The 27,978-nt window shown below is 40.1% G+C and overlaps 2 protein-coding genes across 6 annotated transcripts; one reads left to right on the top strand and one right to left on the bottom strand.

The window, feature by feature from the left end:
• Positions 1-12: 12 nt before the first annotated feature.
• Positions 13-12,254, top strand: LOC121723815 (ADP-ribosylation factor-like 2 binding protein). 4 transcript variants are annotated; one of them, XR_006035049.1, is made up of 8 exons: positions 13-95; positions 533-602; positions 727-788; positions 889-995; positions 1,102-1,187; positions 2,067-2,163; positions 2,772-3,433; positions 12,234-12,254. XR_006035049.1 is itself a non-coding variant. In XM_042109944.1 (7 exons), the coding sequence occupies exons 1-7, from the start codon at positions 77-79 to the stop codon at positions 2,877-2,879; spliced, it is 549 nt and encodes a 182-aa protein (XP_041965878.1). In that variant the 5' UTR covers positions 13-76; the 3' UTR covers positions 2,880-3,995. The 4 variants fall into 4 exon arrangements, 2 of the variants coding, with proteins under 2 accessions (XP_041965878.1, XP_041965879.1); XR_006035050.1 differs by lacking the exon at positions 12,234-12,254 and having other exon boundaries at positions 2,772-3,202; positions 3,399-3,995; XM_042109944.1 differs by lacking the exon at positions 12,234-12,254 and having other exon boundaries at positions 2,772-3,995.
• Positions 3,986-25,862, bottom strand: LOC121723816 (plasmolipin). Of its 2 annotated transcripts, XM_042109947.1 has the most exons (5): positions 25,750-25,855; positions 25,529-25,650; positions 10,637-10,807; positions 10,311-10,427; positions 3,986-4,586 (listed from the first exon to the last, which is right to left on the bottom strand). In XM_042109947.1, the coding sequence occupies exons 2-5, from the start codon at positions 25,586-25,588 to the stop codon at positions 4,479-4,481; spliced, it is 456 nt and encodes a 151-aa protein (XP_041965881.1). In that variant the 5' UTR covers positions 25,589-25,650; positions 25,750-25,855; the 3' UTR covers positions 3,986-4,478. The 2 variants fall into 2 exon arrangements, with proteins under 2 accessions (XP_041965881.1, XP_041965880.1); XM_042109946.1 differs by having other exon boundaries at positions 25,529-25,862.
• Positions 25,863-27,978: the final 2,116 nt, after the last annotated feature.

Below are 27,978 nucleotides of genomic sequence, written 5' to 3'. Positions count from 1 at the left end.
ACATGTGTTTTTTTTTTTTTTCATCGTTGCCTTGGCAGCAGCTGTTGAGGCGGAAGCCACGTCTGGACGTTTCAGAATGGACATAAGAGAGAAAAGTGAGTATCCGTGGGTATAAATTTCATCAATATATATGTATCTAAGATTGAGTTATTTCATAGATGGACTAGGTTGTGTGCTCTTAGCTGGTAAAGATAGCCATCTCTGTTACCTTGCTGGATAAACATTACGAAGCTAACGGTAGTAAGTTAACGCTAACGCGTCACAACTTGGAAGCCAGCGATAGCATATTTGCAAAGATTGATTGATCATACTTTGAGTTGACGTTTCCTTTAAACACACTGCGGTCTGTTGTTGTACGTTAAACCATTCCAGGCATTTAGTTGACCATTCTTCGAGCTAGCTATCAAAATAAGATAATCCCACATAATCTTAGTTGATGCACCTGTTCATAGCAGAGATCTTCAGTCGTCTGAATCACTACAGTGACCATATATCGTAGTTTTAGGTTTGGAAATCTCATTTACTCCCTCAGATTTGCTGGGCGGTGGAGAGAATATTGTTGAAATGGACGACTTCGACGAGGAAGACTTCGCTTTATCAAAGTAAGTATTGCAATGCACACAGCACTAATGGACAACTTTCTGGTTGTTAGGCTAAATAAATATATTGTTGCTCAAGGAAAGAACTGTTTTCAGCGTTAGTTACTAATTCGCAAACATCCCTCAGGTCATCAGCGGCAGATGCAGAGTTTGATACAGTTATTGGCAACATCGAGGATATTATTATGGGTATGTTCAATAAGTACACATCCTACAGCACTTTTATTGCCGAGTTGTGTCGGAGCAGTATTTGAAACACCTCATCTACACCGTCCTCTTCTTTCTCCAGAGGAGGACTTTCAGCGGTTACAGCAGAACTTCATGGAGAAGTACTACCAGGAATTTGATGACACAGAGGAGAATAAGCTCATCTATACACCCATCTTTAATGAATATGTTAGTTGGTTTCTTAACAAAAACAACTTTCCATTACTTTGTAGTCCACACATGCCATATTGGGATGTTGGCCAGGTCAGTGTAATAACTCATCATATTTCCTTAGATTGACCTCCTGGAGAAACATCTGGAACAACAGCTTGTAGAGAGAATTCCTGCATTCAGCATGAGTGCCTTCACACAGTCTCTCAAGTGAGAATTATTAATGAGAGTACAGCATCCAATCATTCATATTTGTTCTGTCATGTGATTTCTCCCCTCTCTCCAGTCAGAAAAGGCATGATCAATGCAACAAGCTATACTGAGAAACCTGTCCAGCTGCGGTCTCAGTCTCCGTGGTTTGCATTACAGACAGTAGTCTATTTGGCACAGTTGCTGCCTACTGTTCAGGCCTGTTCAACTGATCAGTGCACAGTACTCAGGTTGTATTTTGACAAAATTACAACACCTCTGATGGTAACAAGGCTTCTTACCTGCTTTGCGAGCAGTAGTGTTGTACTGTTATTATGAGTATTAGTTGTACTGTAATTAGTGATGGAGAAGGGAAGAAGCTATTATGTTCTCCACCTACTACTAGGGGCAGCCGTGGCCTACTGGTTAGCGCTTCGGACTTGTAACCGAGGGTTTGCCGGTTCGAACCCCGACCAGTAGGAGCGGCTGAAATGCCCTTGAGCAAGGCACCTAACCCCTCACTGCTCCCCTAGCGCTGCTGTAGCAGGCAGCTCACAGCGTCGGGATTAGTGTGTGCTTCACCTCACTGTGTGTTCACTGTGTGTTTCACTAATTCACGGATTGGGATAAATGCAGTGACCAAATTTCCCTCACAGGATCAAAAGAGTATATATACTTATATTCACTTACTTACTACTAGTGCACACTATTGTATAAATAGAACACAGCACCTTTGTCCACTATGTCTATTCTTTACCACTAGGCGGAGACATTCGCATAACTGATCATGCTGTTGTGTCAGACTGAGGTCAAGTGCTCTGGGTATCTCTCTCCACTTACTGGCTTCTCTCTCCACTGATTGGCTGTCTTCTCTCTCTGATATGCTCTCTTGTTTTATAGGCAGCACAAAGATGAAGTCTCAGGAGACATATTTGACATGTTGCTGACCTTTACAGACTTCATGGCCTTCAAAGAAATGTTCATCGATTACAGAGCAGTAAGTTGGAAGCTAACAGTAGTCAGTACCTGCCCTCTGTGAAATCATCAGGGAGTATGTCATTATATACATTATCTTTGGTCCATGGCATGTGTAACCATTGTTAATGAGCCATTTATTTTTAGCCACACAGCTACCTATACCTACAAGACAGACACATAGATTAGATAATCACCTAAGCACATGGGTGTGACTCATGGGTAAAGTGACTCATGTATTCAGCAATGCATGGTGATAACTAATATTAGGCAATGTGTTAGTCACTGATTTGTTGGAAAATACTCCTCCTTACCACAAAAAGAAAACAAGTGCACTTAACATTCCTAATGAACACAATCTCGCGCTCTCTTTTTCTCACATTCTTTCTACTGTCACCTTCGAGGTGGTTGTAAATGAGCCGAGTTTAACTGAGACTCTGCCTCTTAGAGCTGAATGTGACGGTAAAAGAGCAAATTTTCAGTTGGTTATAATGGGAAAATCTGAGCTAAATCCTCAAAACAGATAAAATACAGTAGCTACATCCAAAAGATGTGGTGTGTACTGAGTTGACGTGAGCCTGTCTGGGGCGAGTTGTCCTGATGTCGGTGTGTCCTGCCTCTGCCCTGCAGGAGAGGGAAGGCCGAGGGCTGGACCTGAGTCACGGGCTGGTGGTGAAGTCTCTGAGCTCTGTGGCCCCTACACCAATTCCTTCCACCGTGGCAGTGGGACCCAAGTGAGCCAGGAGGCTCATCTGAACCTAACACCTCCCCAATCCCAGTGCCTCTCCAACACCAACGCCTCCCCGATCTTCAAGGCGTCCCCGACCCCAACATCTCCCTGATCCTCAAGGCGTCTCCGACCCCAACGCCTCCCCGACCCCAATGCCTCCCCGCTGCATACTGAGCCTCCTCTGACCAGTAATCGATCCAAACGCTCTGCTAGCCCACACCCCGAGCGACACACATCTCAGAAGAGTTCTGGTCTGCTGTGACAGGCTCCAACCACTGTCACATGGGAATGACTCCTGGCACACATGAAGTGAACTCTCCTGACTATGCCTGTAAGTTTGCTTTTGGCCTTTTTTTTTTCTTCTTCAAATGTAGTCTTCATAGACTGACTGTAAAATATGTGCATCCATATGCAGTATTGTGAATAAGCACCTGAACATAACATTTTGTTCCTGTATTTTTTCAGCATTAGAAAAACAGAGAATGACTAATATTTATATGTTTATCTTTTCTTTTCTGTGTATGCAGATTCAGAGCGAGTGTGTGTGTGTGTGTGTGTGTGTGTTTGCTTGCCTGCCCCTATTTTAAAGTATGTGTGTAAAGTGAATGTTGTAGTTGTTACATGCTTCTGCGTAGACACTTGTTTCTTTTCGTGTTTCCTGTCCAGTGTTTCTTCCAAATGCTCACTTACATGCTTTAGACAATAAGCCATTGGTGTTATGTCATGTGTGTGCTTGATGTAACTCCATTGTGTTATTCGTGAATTTATGATTATTTTTTATTCAGAAAGGGAAATGTTTGCACTCTGTTCAGTGCATGGCTGTAGATGCAGCAGGTTTCCATTTTAGAGGAGAACCCTCTCTATGCTGTGTCTACTGCAATTTTTACATCTTCATACAACACCTTTGTCCATTGCAGTCCCTCATTTCTTTACACATCTAAATGTAGTCTGTCAACTATACATCTAAACGTCATCCCACTTCCTGCTGTAGTGACTGAAGTCCCTGAAATCCTTTATGTAATTTTTTACAAAATGGCTGTCTTTTACATGTACATATTTGTTGGTCAGGCTTTGTTGATATGGATGTGACTGGTGAGAATAAATTCAAACATGGTTTAAAATCATTTCGTACTTTATCAAAATGTCTTTCAGATTTTGTACATGACATGTTAAAAAGAAAAGGAAAAAAAAAACAGGAAAGTGCATTCTCTGCACGACATAGATGATCTTCACATCAAGAATATGGAAGGGAGTATGTCACAGTCCTGATGTGTATGCACCAATACAAAAGCCTTGGAATGGTATCCATGGCAACACTCACATAGGCCTACTCATCAGGTGCTACAGTACACAGAAGCCTCCTTCCACAGTTGCCAAGATACCTCCAGTGAAATGAGGTCTTGCCGTACAAAATGCTTTAAGTTCATAAGTAGTAAAGTAAAAAAACATGCGCGCGCACACACACACAGATGGAAAGAAGAACACTGGTAATTGTAAACTAGATTTCACCGCCACCTATCGTCCTAGTGTAGACAGGTGTCTTCAGAGCGGTTTTGCTAGGTGTGCATGTGTGCGTGTATTGAGGGCTGTTTGTTCGGAGTGTCCTTCTACACTGGCACAGTGGAGCCTGCTGCATTGCCATCATTTCCTCTCCACATTGTGTAGGAAAAGAACGCGCTGGCTCCATATCCCACTGTTACTATACAACCAAAGACCTGTCAACAAGGCAGAGATAAAGACAGCTGGTTAATTGCTGTGGGTGTGTTTGGGCTTCACAAATTCTATAGATAAAAGACACAGCATGAAGGCCATTAAATAACGACAAGCCTTTAACATGTATGACTTCTGGGCTTGGTGGCAACTGTGATTGTGTATGTGTGTCGTGAGTGTATCTTTTCTGTTCAGAGGCACTAGACAACAGCCTTGTCGTGATCGCTTGTGGTGGACTGTGAACAGGGCGTGGAGTGGAACACACATTCCTTCCATAAATGGTCTAACCTACTATAATACCAAAAGTACTATGCTCTTGCCAGTGCGGGTAAATGGGAGAGAAAGAGGAGAGGTAAACTTTGGACAAGGTCAGATGAAACCTATTTATTTATATAAAGGGGGGGTTATGCCAGAGTTTACCATACAGGATAATTTATCAAATTAAGTGATCATATAGGGCATGACATCCGGGGGAGGGGGGGTCTGGGTCTAGAGGATTATAGTTTTTCATAATTATTAGAACACATTTTATGAAACCTGCCACACTTTTCAGAAAACTATAAACACAAATCCCAAATCTCAAACTACATTCCCAAAACTTTTGCCAACCTCTGCAAAACTGAACAATCAAATCAAAACAGTTGTACCGGTGCTCAATACCAAAGCCAAAACCAAACCTTTAGATCATCTCAAACAGTCAAAATGAAAACACTACTGAGCAGTCACTAGACAATGGAAATGGAAAACACAGTGTTCAGGGCATATAGCTCCAGGAGAAATTGTATTGTTTACAATACAGTAAATGCATTTTGCATCTAAAAAACAAAACTAAGCAAAAATATTTAATAACTCAGTGGATTCAACATTAACTGTAAATCCAGTAAACATAAAGTATTGAGAATGGGGGTTTGTGTTAACAGTTTTGAGAAAAGGGTGGAAGGTTTAAAAAAAATGTTTTAGCAATTGTGAAGAAGCCTTTTCCCTGAAAAGACAGTACAGGCATTTCAGTACTGTAAATGAGTGCATTGCAGTCTACAGCCTACAATGTACTCACGAATGCCTCACTAGTTTCTGTCCATTGTTGATATCAACCTGCACTGTTCAGCAACCTGTTAACACTCTGAACTAGCTATATTGGTTGCGTCACATCATTTGAAACAAGTGTGATCCTTTGACATCTGTGCTCTATTTGTGTTCACCTTTTGTCGCTTGTGGTTACCATTATGCATCACAAGTGCAGCACAATGCAAAATGTGCCTTATTGCATGAGAATGTGTTTAGAGTTTTGCAAAAAGACTATGAAATCTGCAAATTGTGTTTTATATTTTAAAACTGTTTAAGGTTTTGCCAAAAGGGGGATCAATTCAAGAAATGTGTTCAGGCAACTGAATTGGTTCAGAGAATGGAGTTCAGTGCAATTGTGGAAAAACTGAAACTTGAGCCAGTTAGCATCCCAGTTGGCCACCATCATCTTTGAAAAGAGCGTCTGACTACTTTTTCACAAACAAGCCAATTAGGTGCCATGTTACTGGGGACACAAAAGTATGTTGTCTGTGTGGATTGGTAGATGAACTGGCAGTTTCCTGCTAGGAGGATCAGCCAATCCACATGGACGACATAATTTCTGACCATTTATAAAATGGTACCTAACTGGCTTGTATGTGAAAATGTGGACAGAAGTGAGCATGTTAGATGAAATTTTTAAAGCTGGCAGCAGCCCATTGAGTATATTTTTGGTTAAATTAGCTAGCCTAGTATTGGCCATTGAAGTGACAGGGGACAGTACTTCTTCACTTTATCCAGTTCTATAGACCAATTTGGAGAGGACGTCATACATTATTTCCATGGTGACGCCATAAGCTGGGGTGGCAGACAGCATAGGCTAGCCTGTTGCACAACAGAAAAACAATATCCACTCTTCTGTGAGTCAATGCATCAGGGTCAATGGGTCATTGTGATCAAGAGTGACAGTGCATAGCACAGCTGAGCTCTGTGTGTGGATGTGTGTGTAGGTGGGTGTGCTTGCCACCATGCTTTTATGTCAGCAACAGAGTTTTCAAATGGGTCTTAATTTAATAGGCCTGCTTGGAGGACACTGTTTACATTTTCAGTCAAAATGCTTTTACAGTTCTGAAGTATTTACATTTTTTCATCAAATAAGTATTTTGAATAAAAAAATGAATCATCATTGAAGCCTTGTGCACTAGACACATAACCTGACCCTAGCCAGATGAATTTCGTTCCGCTTAGCTCCGCCTAGCTTCACTCACATCCATCTGGGACCTCTTCCATTGAGAGTGATTTCTGCAACCGACTTTATGGTTCAGCCAATCAGGACGCAGGGCGGGAGTTTCATAGATGTGACATAGCGTAGAAGCGACTGTGAGACTGTTATTAGCGTCACTGGTTGGCTTCGATGTGAGTGGTTGAAGTAGCACGTCAATAGATGACGGACAAGTGGCTTATTCAATCATATGCAAGCATTTTTTGATTAGGCCCAGCCTTCTGAAGCAACACTTCAATGGATCGGTTCCAGATGGATGAGTGGAGCTAGGCGGAGCGAAATTCATCTGGCTAGGGTCAGGTTACTAGACACATAGCCTGGTAAACCAAATTCAGTCACAAAGTGAATAGAGTATGGTCACTCACAATTGTGATTCCTTTCCATCACTTGCATTGCGATTAGGGCTGTCACTTTACGTTCGAAAATCGATTGAACAATTGATTGGACCAAACAACACAAGTTTTGAAAACTAAAATAGGGAATCGATTTTAACCAAATATGTACAATATTGTAACGATTTGATAGCAACACACACAGTTGTCCAATCTAAAGATTTATTAGCTGAGAACGAGAGCACACAGACCAAGACCAAGACACTGAACACAATACACACGGGGCAGGTCAAGCATACACACACACACTACACATACAGGGGAGGACGCAGCCCCCCACACAAAAAGGATCACACACGAGGGAGAACTAAAAGGGAAACATGTTACAATAAAGACGCTAACTTTACACTTATAACTTAGGAGATATAAAGACATAAACCCCAAATGTTCACCCCCGTATCCCAGCATGCCTTTCGTGGGAGAACGCTAACACTGTCTTTTTGCGCCGACGCTACAATATGTATTTTAAACTAATTAAACAAATAAAAAAAAAAGATGCAACAAAATTCACAAACAAGAATATAAGAATATAATAGAATTCCGAAGTGCAGTAAGCATAGACCTCTCCGGAATAAGTCCCGCCTCCGAAACATCCGGATCCACCCAACTTCCGGGCGTCGAATGTCTATGGGTAATAACATGGTGTTTCGAAATATCATACCTGTCAAACATCTGTAGGTGGCGAAGTAGAAGAAAATGGTGGGCCGATTGGCCTACACACTTCTGCCATCTAGTTTCCACTGGATTTTTTGATTGTCGGTATGTCGGCAATTGTTTTTTGAGAATGTTGCACTCCTGTTTGTCATTGTGCACGAAACTTCACGCCAATAAATCATCAGAAATATTGCTGGCTTGTGTCTACAAGCGCCCTCTTTATGTTCATCCTAATGCCTGTTAGTTGTTTGTGGATTGGCCTATATGTTGAAAATGGAAACGTCTTTAGACATAAAAAAATCAATTTTACAAACGATTCAATGAACACTTATGTCTCAAAAATCGAACAGGATTTTTTCACAAAGGTGACAGCCCTAATTGCGATGGGCGTAGACTTTGCGCTAACCTTGCACTAAGTGAAATCATTGGTCTATCTTGACCAATCACATTGACTAGGGATTCATAACGTTACTTCCTACTTTGCAAACCTACTTTGCGAACTTTACAAACTGACAATAAACAGCACTGTCAGCCAGGAAACAATGTATGTGGGCCTACCTTTGCTGTAAATAAATGTACACATTCTTCCGACTGCAATTTTGTTTATGTTTGCAGGCGATGCTACTGCTGTTTACCACAGCCTTTCAATTTCAAAACTATAGCGTCATCCCCTCTCAACGCTGATTGGGCAGGTAATCTGCCGACCAATGAAAACTTTAGTGAACTATGGTGTTCTAGACTAGTATCTCCCTAAAAGGAGATCTAGGCGGGTGTGGCCAGGCACGTGTGCAACTTTATAAAACTGCTAAACTCTGAGCACTGTTGTGGTGCTATGGTGAAAATTCCTCTATATAGCCAACATGGTGTTTTATTTGTTTGTACAGAGATTTGATTTACAGTGTGTGCTTACAGGTACAGAATGACCCATGGCAGGGCGTCTGTGTGTGGACCATGTACTGGATATTTATTTATGGCTGGGTGGCTACAGCACTTGATCCTGTGAGGGAAATTTGGTCTCTGCATTTATCCCAATCCGTGAATTAGTGAAACACACTCAGCACAGTGAACACACACACAGTGAAGCACACACTAATCCCGGCGCAGTGGGCTGCCTGCTATCAACAGCGGCGCTTGGGGAGCAATGAGGGGTTAGGTGCCTTGCTCAAGGGCACTTCAGCCGTACTGGTCGGGGTTCGAACCGGCAACCCTCCGGTTACAAGTCCGAAGTGCTAACCAGGCCACGGCTGCCCCTGTATAGGTGTTTTAAAGCAAATAAAGGTTGAACTAAATAAAGTTCAACTGGTTCATCTATTCAACTCATAACTCTGGATGCTTTGAAAAAAGAAAAAAAAACCTGTATGAGGTAGACATACCAGTGTGGCTGTTTTTAAGACAATGCTGCCTCAAATAAATACCAGCAAGAATTCTCCAGAAAATCAATAGATGGTAGGAGCTGCAGTGGGAACGTTGGTATCCCATACCTCCATCTCTCTCTCCCATACATCAATCTCTCTCTCCCCCACTCTCCACCTCTCTCTCCCACTCATCGCCTCTTTCCCACTTCCCTTCTCTCTCACCCTCTTTCCATCTCTTTCTCTCCATCTCTCTCCCTCTCGGCCTCTCCCCATCTCCCTCTCCCACTCCCCATCTCTTTCTGCATCTCTCAATCTCTCTCTCCCTCACTTTATCTCTCTCTCCACCTCCCTCTCCCACTCCCGCTGTCTCTCCATCTCTCTTTCCCACTTCCCATCTCTCTCTCCATCTCTCCATCTCCCTCTTCCACTTCCCCTTCTCTCTCTCTCTCCATCTCTCTACCTCTCGGCCTCTCCCCATCTCCTTCTCCCACTCCCCATCTATCTCTTCCTCACTCTATCTCTCCTACTCTCCACCTCAGTCTCCCACTCCCCCTGTCTCTCCATCTCTCTTTCCCACTTCCCATCTCTCTCTCTCTCTCCATCTCTCTCTCCCAGTCTCCATCCCCCTCTTCCACTTCCCCTTCTTTCTCTTTCTCTCTCTCTTTTCCATCTCTCTCCATCTCTCTCTCCCACTCCCCATCTCTTTCTGCATCTCTCTATCTCTCTCTCCACTTCCCTCTCCCACTCCCCCTGTCTCTCCATCTCTCTTTCCCACTTCCCCTTCTCTCTCTTTCTCTCTCTTTCCATCTCTCTCTCCCTCTCTCCCACTCTCCATCTCCCCCTCCCACTTCCCCTTCTTACTCTCTCCATCTGTCTCTCCCTCTCTCCATCTCTTTCCCACTCTCCATCTCTCTCTCTTACTTTCCATCTTTCTCTCCCACTATCCTGTCCAGTCTTTACTGTCCTATTAAATAAAAAGGCTAAAAAGGCCAAAAGTATGACACATTTCAAGTAAGTAGAGGATGTACTGTGTTCTATACTCACCGCGGCTGCAACCATGTGTCCATAGGCCCATGTCCAGTAGTAATCACTGGCGACTGCTGCAGTGGTTATGAAAGCAGTTAAGTACAAGAAAGCGGCCACACCATTGAAGACCAACACCTGGGAAAGGAAGCCCATAGAAAAGCAACACAAGCACCAGATCATCAATCACAGTATCGTATCGTATAGTACAGTATAGTGTAGTATAGTACAAAATAGTATAGTACAAAATACAGTATGCTGTTTGTTCAACATTAACATGTAAACAAATGTGGGTCTGGTATTTGAACATATACAGTACAAATGAATGAATGAATGAAGTGACTCACAGCGAGGGGCCAGGGCACAGAGGGTAACTTGTGATGAACCCCAAAGAGCAGCATACAGAACAGCACTATGGTCAGGAGCCAGAGGGTGACGGAGACAAACATCACCCAGCCAATGGCAGGATGGAAGATATGGATACTAGCCATCAGAGACCAGACCAACAGCCCAACAACCTGAGGAGAGAGAGGACACAACAACTCACTTAAAAGGAAGTTGAGGGTTTTCAGATGCTGCGTGATGTCTTTGCGCCTCACAGCGGTGCTTTGCCGGTGCTATGCCCGAAAATAGTTCCAAATCCAATTCCAATGGGGGGCATTGGCACAGTGCCACGCCACCTCCCCCCTGATCGAAGTACATGAAAGTCCTACGTCTGCTTGAACTACTCGTGGCACCACGCCCCCTGCCCCCGATCAACAGACCCACCCTCCCCATGTCCCATTGACCCAGCTTCATGAGAGAGCACAAATTCCATTATTTCAAACACACTGTTTTATTTATTCTAGAACCCTATAGTAAATAATAATAAATAATAATAACATAAATTATATAATAATTTCACCCAAATGGGCCCTTTGAACAGCAGTGGCTCATTCTGCTCTAAACAAACAGAAAACAACCAAATGAGAAAAAGCACATTTAGCCCCAAAATGGTCTCTTGAACAGTGGTGGTTCTGTCCGTGTGTGTGTGTGTTTATGAGTGATGTTGTGTGTTGTAAGTGCTTGTGGCAGATTTTGATGCCTTGATGACTGATACTGGGGGCTCCCATTTAAAGCACTGTGGTTCAATGTCAGCCATTTTAACAGTCATGAGGCCATCCTTAAAAATATTCTTGTTTGCAGTAACAGCCAAAAAATAAAATAAAAAATGGGTCGGTAGGTAGGTCAATATTTTTTTTTTCAAGATTCAAAGTTAAAAAAAAGTACAATTTTGGTCATGGTGATTACGTAGGTATGAATTTAAACAAATGTGCATATTGTGACGTAACTGACTGGGTCCTCAACCCGTGCCTTCAGGCGCATCACTGCAAACCTCAATCTGATGCAGGTTATGTACACCAGCCTTTCTCAAACTTCTTTGACCTGAGGCCCAGTCATTAGGGGGCCTATGTGTCTAATTTGGGGGCTTGTGGGATTCGCATGTTAATTTTTGGAGACCATTATATCTTTGTTCTAGGGGTTCTTAAGAGTAAAAAAAAAACATGTCTCCATTTTTTTGAAGGTTTTGAAGGACCCAAATCAAAGGTCATATTCAGAAAAGGTCAAATTTGGTGTTTTATCCATAAACCTCACATTGCCGGTATTATAGCATAGGGTTTGGTGCCAAAAAGCAAAGATATTCTACAAGGTAGTGTGCAAAAGTGGACCACATAAACAATACAACATTATAAAACATTTTTAGGCTGATAATTGATCTCTTTAACAAGAAATTGTGCCTAAAATTCTCGAAATTGTCCGCTTAAAAGAGTACAAAGTGCAGAGATCTCTGTTAAATCAAGTTTAATAGACTTTTACATAGCTAGTACCAGCTGAAGTCTGTAAGGCCTTCCGTAGCCTATGTAAGTGTGAAGAAAAGAAAGGGTAAGATAGACAAACAGACAGGTGAGTGTGTGTGTGTGTGTGTGTGTGTGTGTGTGTGTGTGTGTGTGTGTAAGAGAAAGAGATACACTACCAGTGACAGTTGGCTGTTGATAGCTGGCAATTATAGAATTTAGAATATCAAATAACCTGAAGCACATAGTGCTCTGTTCTTCATGGTTGGTGATATTAGTGACCTTCTAGCCTTCTACATTTGAGCAAGCACATTTTCATAGTTCATGGTGGCACAGTCTAGTTAGGTTATATTCTGAGGTGTGTCTTTCTGTTAGTCAGGTGATGGCACACATATTCTAAAAGAAACAGATTTTGGGCTATGTATCCAGTGGCAGATATGTGTGGACTGGTGAATGACCCATCACTAGAGACATATGCCAAATTTCTTGTTTTTGTCCATGAGAGAGTATGGGGATGGTGATCACAGATCAGCCAAAGATTACATTGTTACAGTGCAGTTATTTTACAACAGAACAAAGCAGTTTGGCACAGAAACTGCTACAAATCCACCTGTAACAGTAAGCATCTGCAGCATGCTAAGATTCGCTACTAGAAGTCATGTGAAGCAGGCAAGACTCAGTGTCTTCAGAAAAGACGTGGTAGACCATCTTCTGAACCTGCAGCAACACCTGCAACTGCATCAAGTCCATCTAGAGGGACTATGTACACTTGTTCAGCAGCAGCTGCTGCCAGCATAGATAAGTGCTTCTTCTGTCAGAAGCAGACAAAAGAGCGTCTTCAGGTGTCCTCTTTCAATGCAGGCAACCAACCAAAAGATATAAGTAATATTTTGAAGTCAATGACTTTTAAAAGGTAGCCAGTGTAAGGATGCTAGGATGGGGGAAATATGTTCATATTTTTTGTGTGTGTGAGCAGCTCCATTTTGTATAAGCTGTAAGGTCTTTAGACAGGTATTATTACAGCCAGCGTAATAGCATTGCAATAGTCTATCCTTGAGGTGACAAAAGCATGGATTCATTTCTCGGCATCTGGTAAGGATAAGGACTTCCTTATCTTTGAAATGTTCCTTAAATGGTAAAATTAAGTTTTGGTGATCTGTTTTATGTGATTATTATGACCGCCGCGCAGCGAAGCGGCGGTCATATAGGTATATAGGTTTAGTCAGATTTTTTCTTTTTTTTTCTTTTTCGCATGTCCAAATTTCCGTCAAGGATTCCCGGGACACTGAAAGACCGGGGTACACAAAACTTGGTGGGCATGTAACCCCACATGGATAGCATGGAACCATCGTTTTTCGTTTTGATCTGTAGCCCCCCCGCTGTACTGGACCCCCCGAAAGGAGGGTAGGGCAGACACAGTTTTCTGTGAATATCTTGAGAACCGTAGGGCCTAGGATGACCAATTTTTTCCGTATGTTTGCCTCCAGGGGTCATGTTAACCCATTCCATGTGCACACATGTGCATAAACAGATACACACGCACACACATACATTCACAGTAATCATACGTATGACACATACTCACACAGTAGACATATGTACGCATGCATGCACATGCACAAACACACATACGCAGGCAAACACACAAGCACGCACACACACCCACACCCACACACATAAACATAAACGTGTACATGCACACATGCACACAATTCAAGAATTTCTCAGAATTATGAACAGGCAAGATGGGGGTGGGGTTGTATAAAATGAATTTTACATGTGAAATCTATGAACTAATCATGTTTTGGTACTTGTTGTCTAGCAGATACCAGTGAGAATTGAGTGTGGATAATGCAATTTAGTGAGACAGTTAGAATCATATAGGCCTTTCAGCGTGATTTATTTTTGTGGAAAAAATGTGCTGGACTGGGCGGCGGTCATATTTTGTACCGCTCTGCGGTACATCTAGTTTAGTGCTAGGTCCTGGTCAATTATAACTCCTAGGTTTTTAACAATTGTGGATGAGGTCAGTGGAAGATCACTATATGTAGCCTGTGATGTGGATAGGATATATCCCTCATCTTTTTAGAACCTAAAACCGTGACTTCTGTTTTATCTGAGTTCAAAAGCAGGAAATTATTCGTCATCCATGTCTATATATCTCTTATACATGTGTCAAGTTTGGCTAACAGGATTAATTCATCAGGTTTTATGGAGAGGTATAGTTATGTATCATCTGCTTAACAACAGGGGCCCCAGTACTGAGCCTTGAAGCACTCCATATTTTACCATAATCTGGGTAGATGGTTTATTATGGACCTGTACAAATTGTTGACGGTTAGGAAGGTATGATCTAAACCAAGCGAGTGCTGAGTCTTTGATACCTATCAATTTTCAAGCCTAAGTAGTATGTCATGGTCTATGGTGTCAAAGGCAGTGCTGAGGTCCAGGAGGACCAGTATTGATACAAGGCTAGATTTTTTGAGGGAGGGCTTAATAACAGATGTCTTAAACGACTTCGGTACATGCCCTGAATATCTAGAGCAAAACATTATCCAGGAAGGGGAGAGCAGTCTTAAGAAGGTGAGTAGGAATAGGGTTTAGTAGACTAGTTGCAGATTTTGATGAGGAAATTGTGGAGGTGAGATAATATGTTGCTTATATGTAAATGAATTAAATGTTGTTTGAGGTCTCATTTGTGATTCTGTTATGTTTTTGCTATCTTTCAGCAATGGAGTATGTGTATTTGGTGAAACTGATTGGTTATTGATCTTATCTCTAATTGTTTGACATACAATCATAATACCAATTTGACATACAATAAAACCGTTGAAAATAACTGTTTTGTGAACTTTATTCATCATAGCCAGTGATTTAGGCAAAATGTATGGTGTTAATTATAGTGAAATATACAATTTCAAAAAAATAGGGTTGAAACAGGTAAAAAAAAATGGAGACATAATTTTTCTCCATGTTCAATGACCTCTAAAGACAGTCCAACCACTCTCCAAAAATTAACATTCCAAACCCACAGAAACCACATAGGCCCCCTGACTACATAGCAGACTTTGGGGTCATAGGGCTCATCTATACGTACCCAAAAGCCAACCCCACTCTCTCCAAATCAAATTGTCATTATCATTATCACAATCATTATTATGCCTATATTGTTATACATGCACTTTCACTTAAATGTTTTGTAACATGCACATCAGAGGACTGCTTTACTAATGTAAGATATAATTAGTTTAATTGCTTTTTTATGGTTGCATGATGCTTGCATAAGAAAAGAAATACTTCTCAAAACAGCAACAATTATATGGTGCTATTGTTTTGGGATGTTTCCCTCATGCAAGCATCATACATTGGTAGGAAATAGAGAAAAAAATACATGTTTAATTTGAATGCCTGAATGTAAGGATTCAGGAAACACAATACCAGCTTTTTTGGCGAGCAGATAGGCGAAAATCACTGATCTGTTGATCTTTAACAGATAGAAAGAAGGCTACAATAGCTTTTGGCCACGTTATATTCAAATTTGACTATACAATACCAAAGATCCTTGATTACTAGCTAGTAATCAAAGTAGTATTTCTGCTACTGGAAGAAACTGGAATCCATGCATTTCCACTGAATTATTTTTGGAATCTGATCCCTTATCATACCTGTTCATTCTTACTCGTCACTCTACATATCGTGACTAAATTCAAGATGGCTGCAAACGCTAAACTTCGTGAAGATACTGTCTGCATAAATCGTCTTGTAAGTAAACTACCAGTGCTTTTTCAAAGTTCTCAATGTCTGTTTTAAATGTCAGGGCCCTCGGAAGTCTATTTGCATTGCTAGCCCGATGCCGAAGCACCACCATTGAAAAAGCTGTTAGTAGCATCGGCTAACTAGCGCCAGATTTTGGAGTGCAGGGGACAAGCCGAGATGGGCTATGAGACGTACGTTCACACTCGGTATCATGTTTATCACACTTTAGGTCAATATCACACTGGAATTCTCCTTTAAGGCTACATTGTTTATCACCTTGATAATGGCATTTTTAGTTATAATCTTTGATGAAAGACATATGTCTACTGCTGATAAAGGGTCATGCACATTTGGTAGGCTGTCCAGTGACAGCTTTGCCAGTGGGCTATTATCTGATGCAAGCCAAAGGATAATTATTTTGTAGCCTAGGCAGCTAATAATTAAAACTGTTTCATGTGTCGACGATTGTTCATAAATGTTAAATCAACTGTGTGCTACACAGATTAAATATAGGCATAAATTGAATTGAAAGCCATTGTTTTTCAGATAATTTTATTTCAAACACTTTGGGACTTATGGGAGACAATAGGCTATTATGTTGATAATAATTTATTTTATGACCACCTACACCTATAGACAATAATTTGGAGAGAACTCTTTTAATATAAGAACGTAGGTTATAGATAGTTTTGAATATATGCCTAAGTTGTTTTTGAGTTTATATTTATTCATTCACTCGTTTTGTTAAGCATAGACTGTATAGTATATGTGTTCAAGAGTGAAGTCAATCAAACTCGCAATTGATTTCAAACCATTATATTGCTTTTTTAAATTTATGCTTTCATTATTCTCCAAATTCTGTAGGCAATCTATTTTTTCTCTCGATGTTAAATTTGAAAATCCTGTAGATGGCGCTTGCCTATCGAACAGAAATCATCTAGTAGGCTTGGGTATCGAATATCGAGTAGGCCTATTGGTTGGAACCGGGACTATCTTTGCGATTTTCCCGGAATCGCTCAAAAGTTTAAATTTCGATTCCTAGTTTCGATTCCCAGTCCGCCGACCGGAAGAAGAAACGGCTGAACACCAACGAAGAAGCGCATAGTTCATAGAATTAAAATTCATTGAGAATGTCAGACTATTTCATTCAGAAAGCAGGGTTCCCGCGGATCCTTAAAAAGTCTTAAATACAACTGAATTTTCGAAAGAGAGGTATTAAATGTGCGTATGGGACCGCCAGCGAGTGCAAGAGAGCGAGTGATGTCTCCTTCCAGTTTCGTGTATTTAAAACGCAATTGTAGGCTATAAGTGATTAGGCTACGGGAGGAAGTGTAGTGGTTGCAGAGTAAAGATTTTTTTCACGGTTTGGTTAAAGGTGTGAAAACGGTAATAATACAGTAGGCCTATGTACAAAAAAATATGCCTGACGTTTTCGTGGTGTAGCTGAGGCCTGAGAGATAGACAGGTAGCCTACGTGGAATGAGGGAGCCTATGGTAGAATGAGCGGGAGAAAGAGTTATAAGCCAGTTAGCGTTAGGTTGGCCATATGTTCGAATTTAGGCCGGACATATGGATTTTAAAAGCCCTGTCCGGCGTCCGGCTCAGCCTCAAGCCAGACGCTCATTTGTTCTCCTTTTTGGAGTTGCGCTTGGCATCTAAAGTCTTTGCTCGGACGCAGCATCGTTTCACAAACTATGGACGCGAAGACCGCTGGTCAAATTATGTGCAGTGCTTCGCAATCAGGAGGAAATACTCTATACGTTAAGTTGATCTGCATCTTTCCAGCGTGTGTTTCTGGCCTAGCCTAGGGAAGAACATCTGTCTAAGTTATAATAGCCTACCTGTAATATCTGCCAGCAGCTTGCTTGCCAGAGTTTCCCAGTAGGCTAGGCCTACTTCGCAAAAGTTGTGAAATATAACCGCATATTTTTTGAATGTCGGTGACTGCTACATAAAAAAAAAATATGTGCGTGCTTGAGATGAAACCAGCAGTTTTCAGCAGGATCATGCGAGGAGGATCTGTCTCTTAATTAATTCAAGACAAGTCAATGGTTTTACAATGTTTCAGTCAAGCTTTGGTTGGTTTAGATACAACTGGTATGCAAAATGTAAAGTAGTGGATTAACTTTAATTTGCTGTGCTGCATATTGGACAATAGGTGCACATAGTAAATTATATAAAGTAGGCTTATTAAAATATCTAAATAGCTTAGTCTAACTTTGAAAAAAATATTGAAGGGAATCCAGTCCAGTGCACATGTCTTTGGCAAGTGGCCCTAGTGAAGAACAGTCAGCCTCAGCAGTAAGCAAAAGCAAATATGTACAGCCAGCTTCAAAGACCGTAAAATTGGGCATTTATAGCTGTGAAGGTAATTCACACACAATTCTTTTTCTTTCGCCAAAATATATTTGGTAACTTCTGTAGACATCCAAAATGGAGTGGGGGTTAAAATTAGTAGGAAAAAAAAAATATTGCATTAACAGTCATATCTTTTTGTCGTGGTATAGTCTTAATTTTCATTTAGATGTCTTGAAAAGATCTTAAAAAGTCTTCAAATTTGCACTTGGCACTTTTTTGCCCAGAAATTTGAATGTTGCATGCGAAAGAGGGGACAGAGAAAATACACACCGCTGAGTATTATATTTCTTGAGTCACTTATTTGTTCTAAAAAGCCTTTCAAATGCGTCAATGACGTCATTCATTAGCAGAAAGCTAGTGTGTTGTGGGCAACAACGACCCAACCTGTAAGAAATCGAAAGGACGTAAGTACTCGTTCATTCAACTTTTGACCTATAATCCATAGTGAGCTTGCAGAAACCACAATCAAATCTTCGATTTTTCAATGACAACCAGGTGAAAGAGAAAAATGTAGCCGTCTAGCTCTATAGATTAGTTAGTAGATAGCTCTACTAGCCCATTATTTTTGCACTTATTCGTGATCGCCCCTAGTGGAACTGCAACAGATTGCAGGTACAATGGAGTTAATAGGGAGTGATCCGGCTCTCCGTAAACGCGCTCTGCTATTGTCTTAATTTTACGACATATATCGTCTTTTCGTCAATCTACTGTTTTGGTCTACTTTTCTACCTCGTGCACGAGCAGAGATGAAGCTGAACTAAACCTCGCTTGAATAAATGAGGCCAAGATGCCGATAACTTGAGTTAATGGAACGGCTTCAGCCCGAAGTGAAAGTCTACGCTAGTTCAAGCCAGGCCATTTCTGTTAAGCGCCGCCTTCATTAGCGAGGTTGATGGAATACCCCCCAGGTCGCTTACGAAACAGTCCTAACCTATACTGGACTAGTCCCAGCTGTCCCTCACCTGGTCTGAATTAGTCCCAGGTATGTCCCTCACCTGTACTGGATCTGCACCTGACCACTGCCACACCTGCTTTAGAGTCAGCTCCCATATGGGTTGATAACTAGTGAATAATCTAACTGCTTTGAATGGAAGACCATTCGCCTTATTCACCCGGCGGCCAGAACGAGGCTAAAGGGTACACTTGCCATTACACCTAAGTCCAGCAGATGGTGGTGGTAATGCACTCCGTTTACAAACTGTCAAAAAAAACTAACTAAAGAAGAACAGGCCAGTGAACCCTTCTTTTTCGGTGAGCTTTTTCTTTTTGGCAGTTTGCAAACGGAGTGCATTGCCACCACCATCTGTTGGACTGAGGTGTAATGGCAAGTGTACCCTTTAGCCTCGTTCTGGCCGCCAGGTGAATAAGGCGCATTAGCTTCATATTTAAGACAGAGAGAACAGGAACCATATTTGTTCAGTGAAAAATAATGCCAATGCTATGCCTCAAAAGCTCTGGCTGTATACATGCTCCTCTATCTGTCCTTTAGAAAAGCTCTGTTGCATGAATGTGTGGGGTGTCATGCACTGCTTGGTGGACAGTAATTTCTCATCATACTCCAACATAGACCAAGAAAATAGCATTAACTAGAAAAGCATTTCCTGAAGGAAATACAGTGCATAAAAATGCAAAAAATATTATGTAAAATATGCAGAGTAAAACAAACTATATTGGTTGCTTGTTAGATAAGGTTTAATATAGTTGGAATGACTGAACAGTTAAATAGGTGGATAATTTAAATGGTTAAATTATTTAGGTAGATAAGTGACTATAACTGACAGTTGGAATGGCTCTAATGTTTGCTAGCAGTTATGCTAACTATGTTAACAAAGATAATAATGTTAACCAAGTTACTTAACTTAGCTAATGTTTTCATTTTTAGTAGTTATGCTAACTAGCATGCTAACATGCTAACTATGCCAACCATGTGACTTAGCTAACCTAGATAATCATTTTAGTAACTATGCTAACTAACATGTTAGCCATGCTAACATGCTAACTATGCTAACATGTGACTTAGCTAACCTAGCTAATAATTTTTAGCAGTTATGTTAACTATGCTAACTAGCATGCTAACTATGTTAACCATGTTACTTAGCTAACTTAGCTAATCATTTTTAGCAGTTTTGCTAAAAATGTTAGCAATGCTAGCAATGCTAACATGCTAACTATGCTAACCATGTGACTTAGCTAACCTAGCTAATCATTTGTAGCAGTTTTGTTAAAAATGCTAACAATGTTAGCAATGCTAGCATGCTAACTACGCTAACCATGCTAACTAGCTACAGCGGGTATGAGTCATAGTTGATGACAAGTAACAGTTACAATGGCTGAACAGTTAAAAAGTTCAGTGGTTTAAAGGGTTAAATTGTTTAACAGTGAAATATTGTAGTGAGGACTTTTATTTTGAAACAGTTTTTGGGAGAGGAAGCAGTTGAACAGGATGTGTAGTCTTAATAGAGCCAGTTTGTATGCTTAAAGCCTGAGACTGGCAGTTGATCCAGGTGGCCTGGCCACCTGGCAGAAGATTCTAATTGCTGTGATGTCATAAAGGGCAATGTTAAGTCAATGGGGAAATTTCAATCGTTTTTAATTAATAGTTTAAAAAGTATAAAAGTTACAAAGCTGAAAAATACATAGCACCCATGTCCTAAGTAAGACCTATGCAACGGAGTTTGAATGAAGTTTCTACGTTAAACGGTTGAAGCTGCATTAAGTGCGTTAGAAGGAAGAATAAGAACTAGAAATGCTATTCCAAGGAATTACCCGTGCATGAAAATGCTAAAGTTGTGATGTAAAATATCATGTATAGTTAAAACAGATAATACAGAGATGGTTACTACGGTGATGCTAGGATAGACATGGTGGTTGCATAGCTTAATAAAAGTTGATAGTTTAAAAGTAGACTGTTTAACTAGAAATGCTATTCCAAGGAATTACCCGTGCATGAAAATGCTAAAGTTGTGATGTAAAATATCATGTATAGTTAAAACAGATAATACAGAGATGGTTACTACGGTGATGCTAGGATAGACATGGTGGTTGCATAGCTTAATAAAAGTTGATAGTTTAAAAGTAGACTGTTTAAAAGCTGAATGTAGATAGTTTACAAGTTGTTGATAGACAGTAGATAGTTTAAAAGTTGTTGATAGACAGCTAGTTTAATAGATAGTTTAATGATAGTTTAAAAGTAGACCGTTTAAAAGTTGAAGGTAAATAGTTTAAAAGTTGTTGACAGACTGGAAGTTTAATGAATGTTGATATTCAAATAGTTTAATGGCTGTGTATAGCTAGATATTTGATGATAACTGAAAGTTGGAATGGCTCTAATGTTTGCTAGCAGTTATGCTAAGATTTGTAACTATGCTAACCATGCTACTTAGCTAATGTTTTATAGCAGTGCTAGCAATGCTAACATGCTAACCATACTACTTAACTAACGTTTTCTAGCAGTTTTGCTAAACATGCTAACATGCTAATTATGTTAACCATGTGGCTAACCTAGCTAATCATTTTTAGTAGTTATGCTAACTATGCTAACTAGCATGCTAACTATGTTAACCATGTGACTTAGCTAACTTAGCTAATCATTTTTAGCAGTTATGCTAACTATGTTAATTAACATGCTAACAATGCTAACTATGCTAGCTACAGTGGGTAGGAGTCATAGTTGATGACAAGTAACAGTTACAATGGCTGAACAGTTAAAAAGTTCAGTAGTTTAAAGGGTTAAATTGTTTAACAGTGAAATATTGTAGTGAGGACTTTTATTTTGATACAGTTTTTGGCAGAGGAAGCAGTTGAACAGGATGTGTAGTCTTAATAGGGCCAGTTTGTATGCTTAAAGCCTGAGACTGGCAGTTGATCCAGGTGGCCTGAACACCTGCCATAGGATTCTAATTGCTTAACAGCCGTATTGTGATGTCATAATCATAATGTTAAGTCAAAGGGGAAATTTTGATTAGTTTTTAATTAATAGTTTAAAAAGTATAAAAGTTACAAAGCTGAAAAATACATAGCACACATGTCCTAAGTAAGACCTACATAACATAGTTTGAATGAAGTTTCTACGTTAAACGGTTGAAGCTGCATTAGCTGCATTAGAAGAAGAAAAACTAGAAAATGTAATTTTGAGGAAATTACCAGTGCATGAAAATATAAACATACTGTATATTAACATAAAATGCCAAACAAACTTTTATTCGGAAACAGTTGGCAGGAGTCATAGTTGATAACAACTGACAGTTGAAATGGCTGAACAGTTAAATAGTTGAGTAGTTTAAATAGTTAAATTATTTAATAGTGAATTATTGTAGTGAGGATATTTATTTTGAAACAGTTGTGGGCAGAGGAAATAGTAGTCTTAAGAGAGCCAGTGTATGCTTAAAGCCTGAGAGCAGGGCTTAAATTTCATTGCGGGTATTGCGCATAATTTGTTCAAGTCCCGCAACTCTAGCCATCATAATGCGAGAAATTCCCGCATACACTTTTACAGCCTGTCTGATGACGTTAATATAGCCTAATCATTAAGTGGCGTGAATGCGGTGCTATTGACCGGACTGATCAACTACCGAGTTGAATTGAATATAGCTTCATGCAGACGCACACACACACGGAGAGAGAGAGAGAGAGAGAACCACTTTGCGCTTACGCAAATAGGCTACGCTACCATGGCAAACTTTTACATCTGGAAAAAGCTCCTTGGTAACTATCCTGCTAGCTCAGGTCACGTCAACACTTGATCCCAGAAAGATTGTCTTCGACATGTTAGTTTTTTGAACATTTATTGTATCTAATGACATAGAAAACATAATGATTTGCATACACATACCGCACTATGCACAACTTTTATTCACTAGCGACTATAGCCTAAAACCGTCAGGTTGAAGGGGGGCTAATTACTCCATAGAATTACTCTCACGTATTTTCTTAAAGTGACAGGCACTCAATTACACCTACTCATCAGCAATGTGCACTCAATTGGACCTACACACCACATTAAAGATATGCCTAAGTGTTATAGGTTAAACGTCAATATGAGGCATTCAAATTACTAAATATGTTTAGCTACTAGTAATTACTAGTAAAATGCTATACTTTAAAAAAAATGCATTATTAAATAAATACACTCTATATGAATTCAAAAATATATGATAGAAACATATCACATAAGCTATCATTTTCAGTGTGTGTGGAGAGAGTCAAACAGAATCTAGGATGTCCACTGTTGTGAATGATCCCACTACAGTATATATTACTGATGACGTCAGGGTGGTGGGGGCCCCAAAATCAAACACTTTTTTAAAAAAAGTATCGAAGTATTGAAATTGCAATTCTTGACTTGGTATCAGAATCGACCCCCCCCCCCCCTCCCCCCCAAATTGTGTAAATCCCCCCTACATGAATAACCTAAGGGGGGAATTCCCCCCCCCCCCCATTTTGAAAAATGAATTTTAAGCCCTGGACAGAGTATATAGTTTAAAAGTTGAATGTAGATAGTGTGATGGATGTTGATAGACAGAAAGTTGAATGGATGTTGATAGGCAGATTGTTTAATGGATGCTGATGTATAGTTTAATGGGTGGATGAGTGAATGGTTTGAAGAGGATAAATGGATAGAAAGTTGGATGGAATGTGCCTTATATCCTTGTAGAATGGAGACACAGAAAGCAGTTGATACAGGTGCAATCAGTTTAACTGGCCCTTTGATGGGTCCTAGTAGTGAGCAGCTGGAAGTTGATACAGGTGCAAAGTCCATTGTGATGTCATAGTCTAATGCAAAGTCTATGGGGAAAAATAAGCTTGTTTTTTTATTAATATCTCAAAAAGTATAAAGTTTACAAAAGTGAAAAATACATTCCCCACGTGTCCTTTTCAAGACCTACGTTACAAAGTTTGAACGAAGTTTCTACGTTAAACGGTTAAAGCTGAATTAGACGCAGAAATTTGGTGGGAAGAAGAAGAAGAAGAAGAAGAAGAAGAAGAAGAAGAAGAAGAAGACTTCGGATAACAGAACAGTGCATTTTCATGCACTGTAATAATAAGAATAAGAAGAAGCCTAGGAAGAACAGTACAGTGCATTTTTATGCACTGTAATAAGAAGAAGCCTAGGAAGAACAGGAAAATGCACTGTTCTGTTATCCGAAGTCTTCTTCTTCTTCTTCTTCTTCTTCTTCTTCTTCCCACATAGGTCTTACGTAGGTCTTGAAAAGGACACGTGGGGAATGTATTTTTCACTTTTGTAAAATTTATACTTACATACTACCGATTCTGTTCCTATTTCTTCTGCCTACACTACTCCTCACTACAATAATTCACTATTAAATAATTTAACTATTTAAACTACTCAACTATTTAACTGTTTAGACATTTCAACTGTCAGTTGTTATCAACTATGACTCCTGTCAACTGTTTCCAAATAAAACTTTGTTTTGCATTTTATGTTAATATACAGTATGTTTATATTTTCATTCACTGGTAATTTCCTCAAAATTACATTTTCTAGTTGACATTGTCAATGTTTAAAACTGTGCAAATTCATTGTGCAAATGACCCCTTGGACATATTATTACTCTGCCCCACCCTGCCAACATCACTCATTCAAGTCCCATTGGTGTTTCACTCTTATCAGTTAGCACATGCTTAGAGCAAACAGTAGAGCCAGTTCTTCAAATATCCCTCGCACCACTAAATGTGTTAAGGAAGTAAGGGACTTATATGTTACATAACATGAAGGTTTAACAAAATTATACATAAATGTGGAATTTTATACCTGTCATCCCTTTAATTTTACATCATAAACATTGAGGAAGTCACTCCCTTTGATGATGAAATGTGGGTTAGGCCTCTGTGTGAATGGCATGGCCATAAAGGGATATCTTTGAGCAGCAACCTCTTTTAAGAGCTCTAAAACAGAAACAGGTGGGGACCTTGAACCCTCACTCACACAGAGCCTGTGTCTGTACTTTTAACCACTTCATTTCAACATGTTTACTGTGTTACCCAAGCCAGTATATGCAGCAGGTGACAGTCACCCTGGAACATTATGGCAGGACGAGCACATGACCAATATTTTAACAGGACAATATCTCAATGATACAACCTTTGACTTAGGGTAATGGAAGATTCTTTACCTTTAGATAAAGGGGGACATTTCCATGCATGTTTAAGTGCGGCATCCTATCGTATTCATGTTGTGTTAAGATAGTAAAGTTGTGTCCTTGGCTAAACAATGTTTATGTCCCAATTGTAATATATGAGAAATAAGAGAAATGTCTGTTTTTCACTTACAGTCTCAGCCATCATGAGGATGGCTGGTATGGTCCTGACAAACGACACATCCACTGCCATTTTGATGTTTCCCTGTTGTGAGGCAGCAGCACTTGTCTGGGTGTTGACTTTTCCAGGGAAATCTGCCATTCAAGAGCAGAAAAAAAAGAAAAGTTCTGGGGAAAAGGGAAAACACTCCTGTAGTTTAAATCCACACGCGGTACAGTTCCTCTGTCCCTCACCGGGCTACTAAGCGGTCTGTAAAACACAGGTCCTTCCTGTCTCATATAGTCACCTGAGTAGGTGTCTCTTCTCTCTTTCTCTTTCTCTCTCTGTCTCTCTCTCCGACCTGTGCCCCTTTATCCTCTGCGTGTGCTTGTCCTCCTCCCCATCCCTTGATCACGTTTGCTGTGTGGGCAGTCTCTCTGTCTCTCCGCAATGACACATTAATGTGTGACAAGTTGAGCATGACAGGGAGAGTGAATTATTTGTCAAACTTTATCATTCCACACACCAAACAACCGGTGATCGTAATAGAGTGCTTCAATGTTAAAAAAAAATAATTTTCATTCATTCATTCATTAATTTCAAGTAATGGCAGAAAGTAGATTGTTCAGCATAACAGTTGGGCATATAATGTTTCCTGGAATGCTTTTTAGTGGCTTATCAAAACAGAGGAGGGATTCACAACATACATATATATTTATACCTATAAATAGGCCTACTTATATTTTCACGGTCAAAATTCCTTTGATAACTACCTGTCAGATCTAAAATGAATGTGTGCTGTAAGCATGCATGTGTAAATTTACATTTTGCTTGCTTAACTAAACAGTAGAATGTCCTTGCATGTGGTCTTCATGATATGTGATAATGTGTGTGCAGAGTGAATAATGATGAACACTTCATGAGAAATTTGGTGATATTGGCAAGAAAAGTCATACAGCACATGCTGTCTCTAGTTAAAGGAACCGTATGTAAGAAATGTATTTCAATTAGTCATAAAATGGCCCTGATAAGTCACTAGACATTAAGAAATCATGTTTATTTCAAATACTTATATCACTGACAACAGTAGTCCGGCCAGGATATTTGACATTTAAAAAGTGAAGTTGCAGCCCTCAACTGATGTTGATGTTGTGTTTTGTCATGTCATGTTGTGTTTTGGCCTGATGCGCCACCCTCCACCTATCTAGTAATCACAAAGTCAGTAGTGTTTCGGCATCCGTGTTGGCAACATCGAGTCAGGGGGGAGGGGGAGGGGATAAACCACTCTACAGTAATTTGAAAGTGGTTGCAGTACCAGTTTTGGCCACAATCTTACATATGGTTCCTTTAAGATCAGGACAAGTAAGAGCAGGACAAGTAGTCAGTAAAGTTATCACACATGACCTCATAATCAGATGAGATTCTCATGGAACATTGTGAGCAGCACTGTGTGAATATTCTAATATAGCCTTCTTGGAAAAGATGCATCGTTCCATATTGACAAGGATACACTCAGACCTTTGTCATGGTCATACTGTAGGATAGGATAGTGACTGGTGCAACTGCGACACCCCTGCTATCAGGCTGTAGGCCTACATTTCGAATTGTGGTAGTAGCCTACTTGGCAAGACACCTATATCCACCCATGTCCTCACCTAATGTGTTTGTTTTGGAAAAATCAGCTGAGATAAGAATAAAGAATAAACTTTGCCTGTAGGCAACAAGTGGGATCAGTATGAAATTCACTGAATGAATGGACCATTGCAAGCTTACACAAAATCATCTTCCCATTCCCATCAGAAAGCATAGGCCTATACTTTACTTTATATGGAGTAAGCCAATTAAGTCCACTTGGCAAAAAATAATTGTTATTCTTTATTTTATTGGGCTGTGGTCTTATCAGCTGTGGTCTCAGCTACTCAGACAAGCTCTGTGGGTGAAAATATCATAATAGCCTACAAATACTTTGGGTGTTCTAGATAGATAGATAGATAGATAGATAGATAGATACTTTATTGATCCCCAGGGGAAATTCAAGCAGCATACATACAAGACAAACACATTCTTTAACAGCAGAAGAGTAATTAAAGTATATAATATAAAAACACAACTAAGCAGTAAGGACAGTAGAAGATAAAGAATATGCTAAATATACTAAAATACAAATTATAGTTCTGTTCTCTTAGGCTACATAAAGAGCAGTTGTCATGATAATTGTGTGATAAAAATATATATTTATTGAGAATAAAATGTTTTATTTCATATGACCGTTATCCCAGTTATAGCCTACCTTATATAGCCACCACGTGATGGTGGGCATATCATTGACCTTTATTAAACAAATGGATGCGAAGGAATATAGCCTACCACAAGGCCGAGATCTATAGAGCCATATATCTATGCTATGGCATAGTAGCCCTCGAACTAGCCTATCCTTGGCGGTAATGCAATCAGGCGCGTAGCAAGCGTGGGGGATGTGGGTG

Source organism: Alosa sapidissima, chromosome 11 (genome assembly GCF_018492685.1).
Source record: "Alosa sapidissima isolate fAloSap1 chromosome 11, fAloSap1.pri, whole genome shotgun sequence".
Lineage (NCBI taxonomy): Eukaryota > Metazoa > Chordata > Actinopteri > Clupeiformes > Clupeidae > Alosa > Alosa sapidissima.
Note: the sequence above shows the minus strand (reverse complement) of the source record. Positions and strands in the feature narration are given on the sequence as shown.

Coding starts and splice junctions, on each gene's coding strand:
- LOC121723816 (XM_042109946.1), bottom strand. CDS start 25,657: ATGGCAGATTTCCCTGGAAAAGTCAACACCCAGACAAGTGCTGCTGCC. Junction 10,428..10,636: donor CTGTGCCCTGGCCCCTCGCT/GTGAGTCACTTC, acceptor TTCCTTTCCCAG/GTGTTGGTCTTCAATGGTGT. Junction 4,587..10,310: donor GACACATGGTTGCAGCCGCG/GTGAGTATAGAA, acceptor CCTTGTTGACAG/GTCTTTGGTTGTATAGTAAC.
- LOC121723815 (XM_042109944.1), top strand. Junction 789..888: donor CATCGAGGATATTATTATGG/GTATGTTCAATA, acceptor TTCTTTCTCCAG/AGGAGGACTTTCAGCGGTTA. Junction 1,188..2,066: donor GCCTTCACACAGTCTCTCAA/GTGAGAATTATT, acceptor CTTGTTTTATAG/GCAGCACAAAGATGAAGTCT.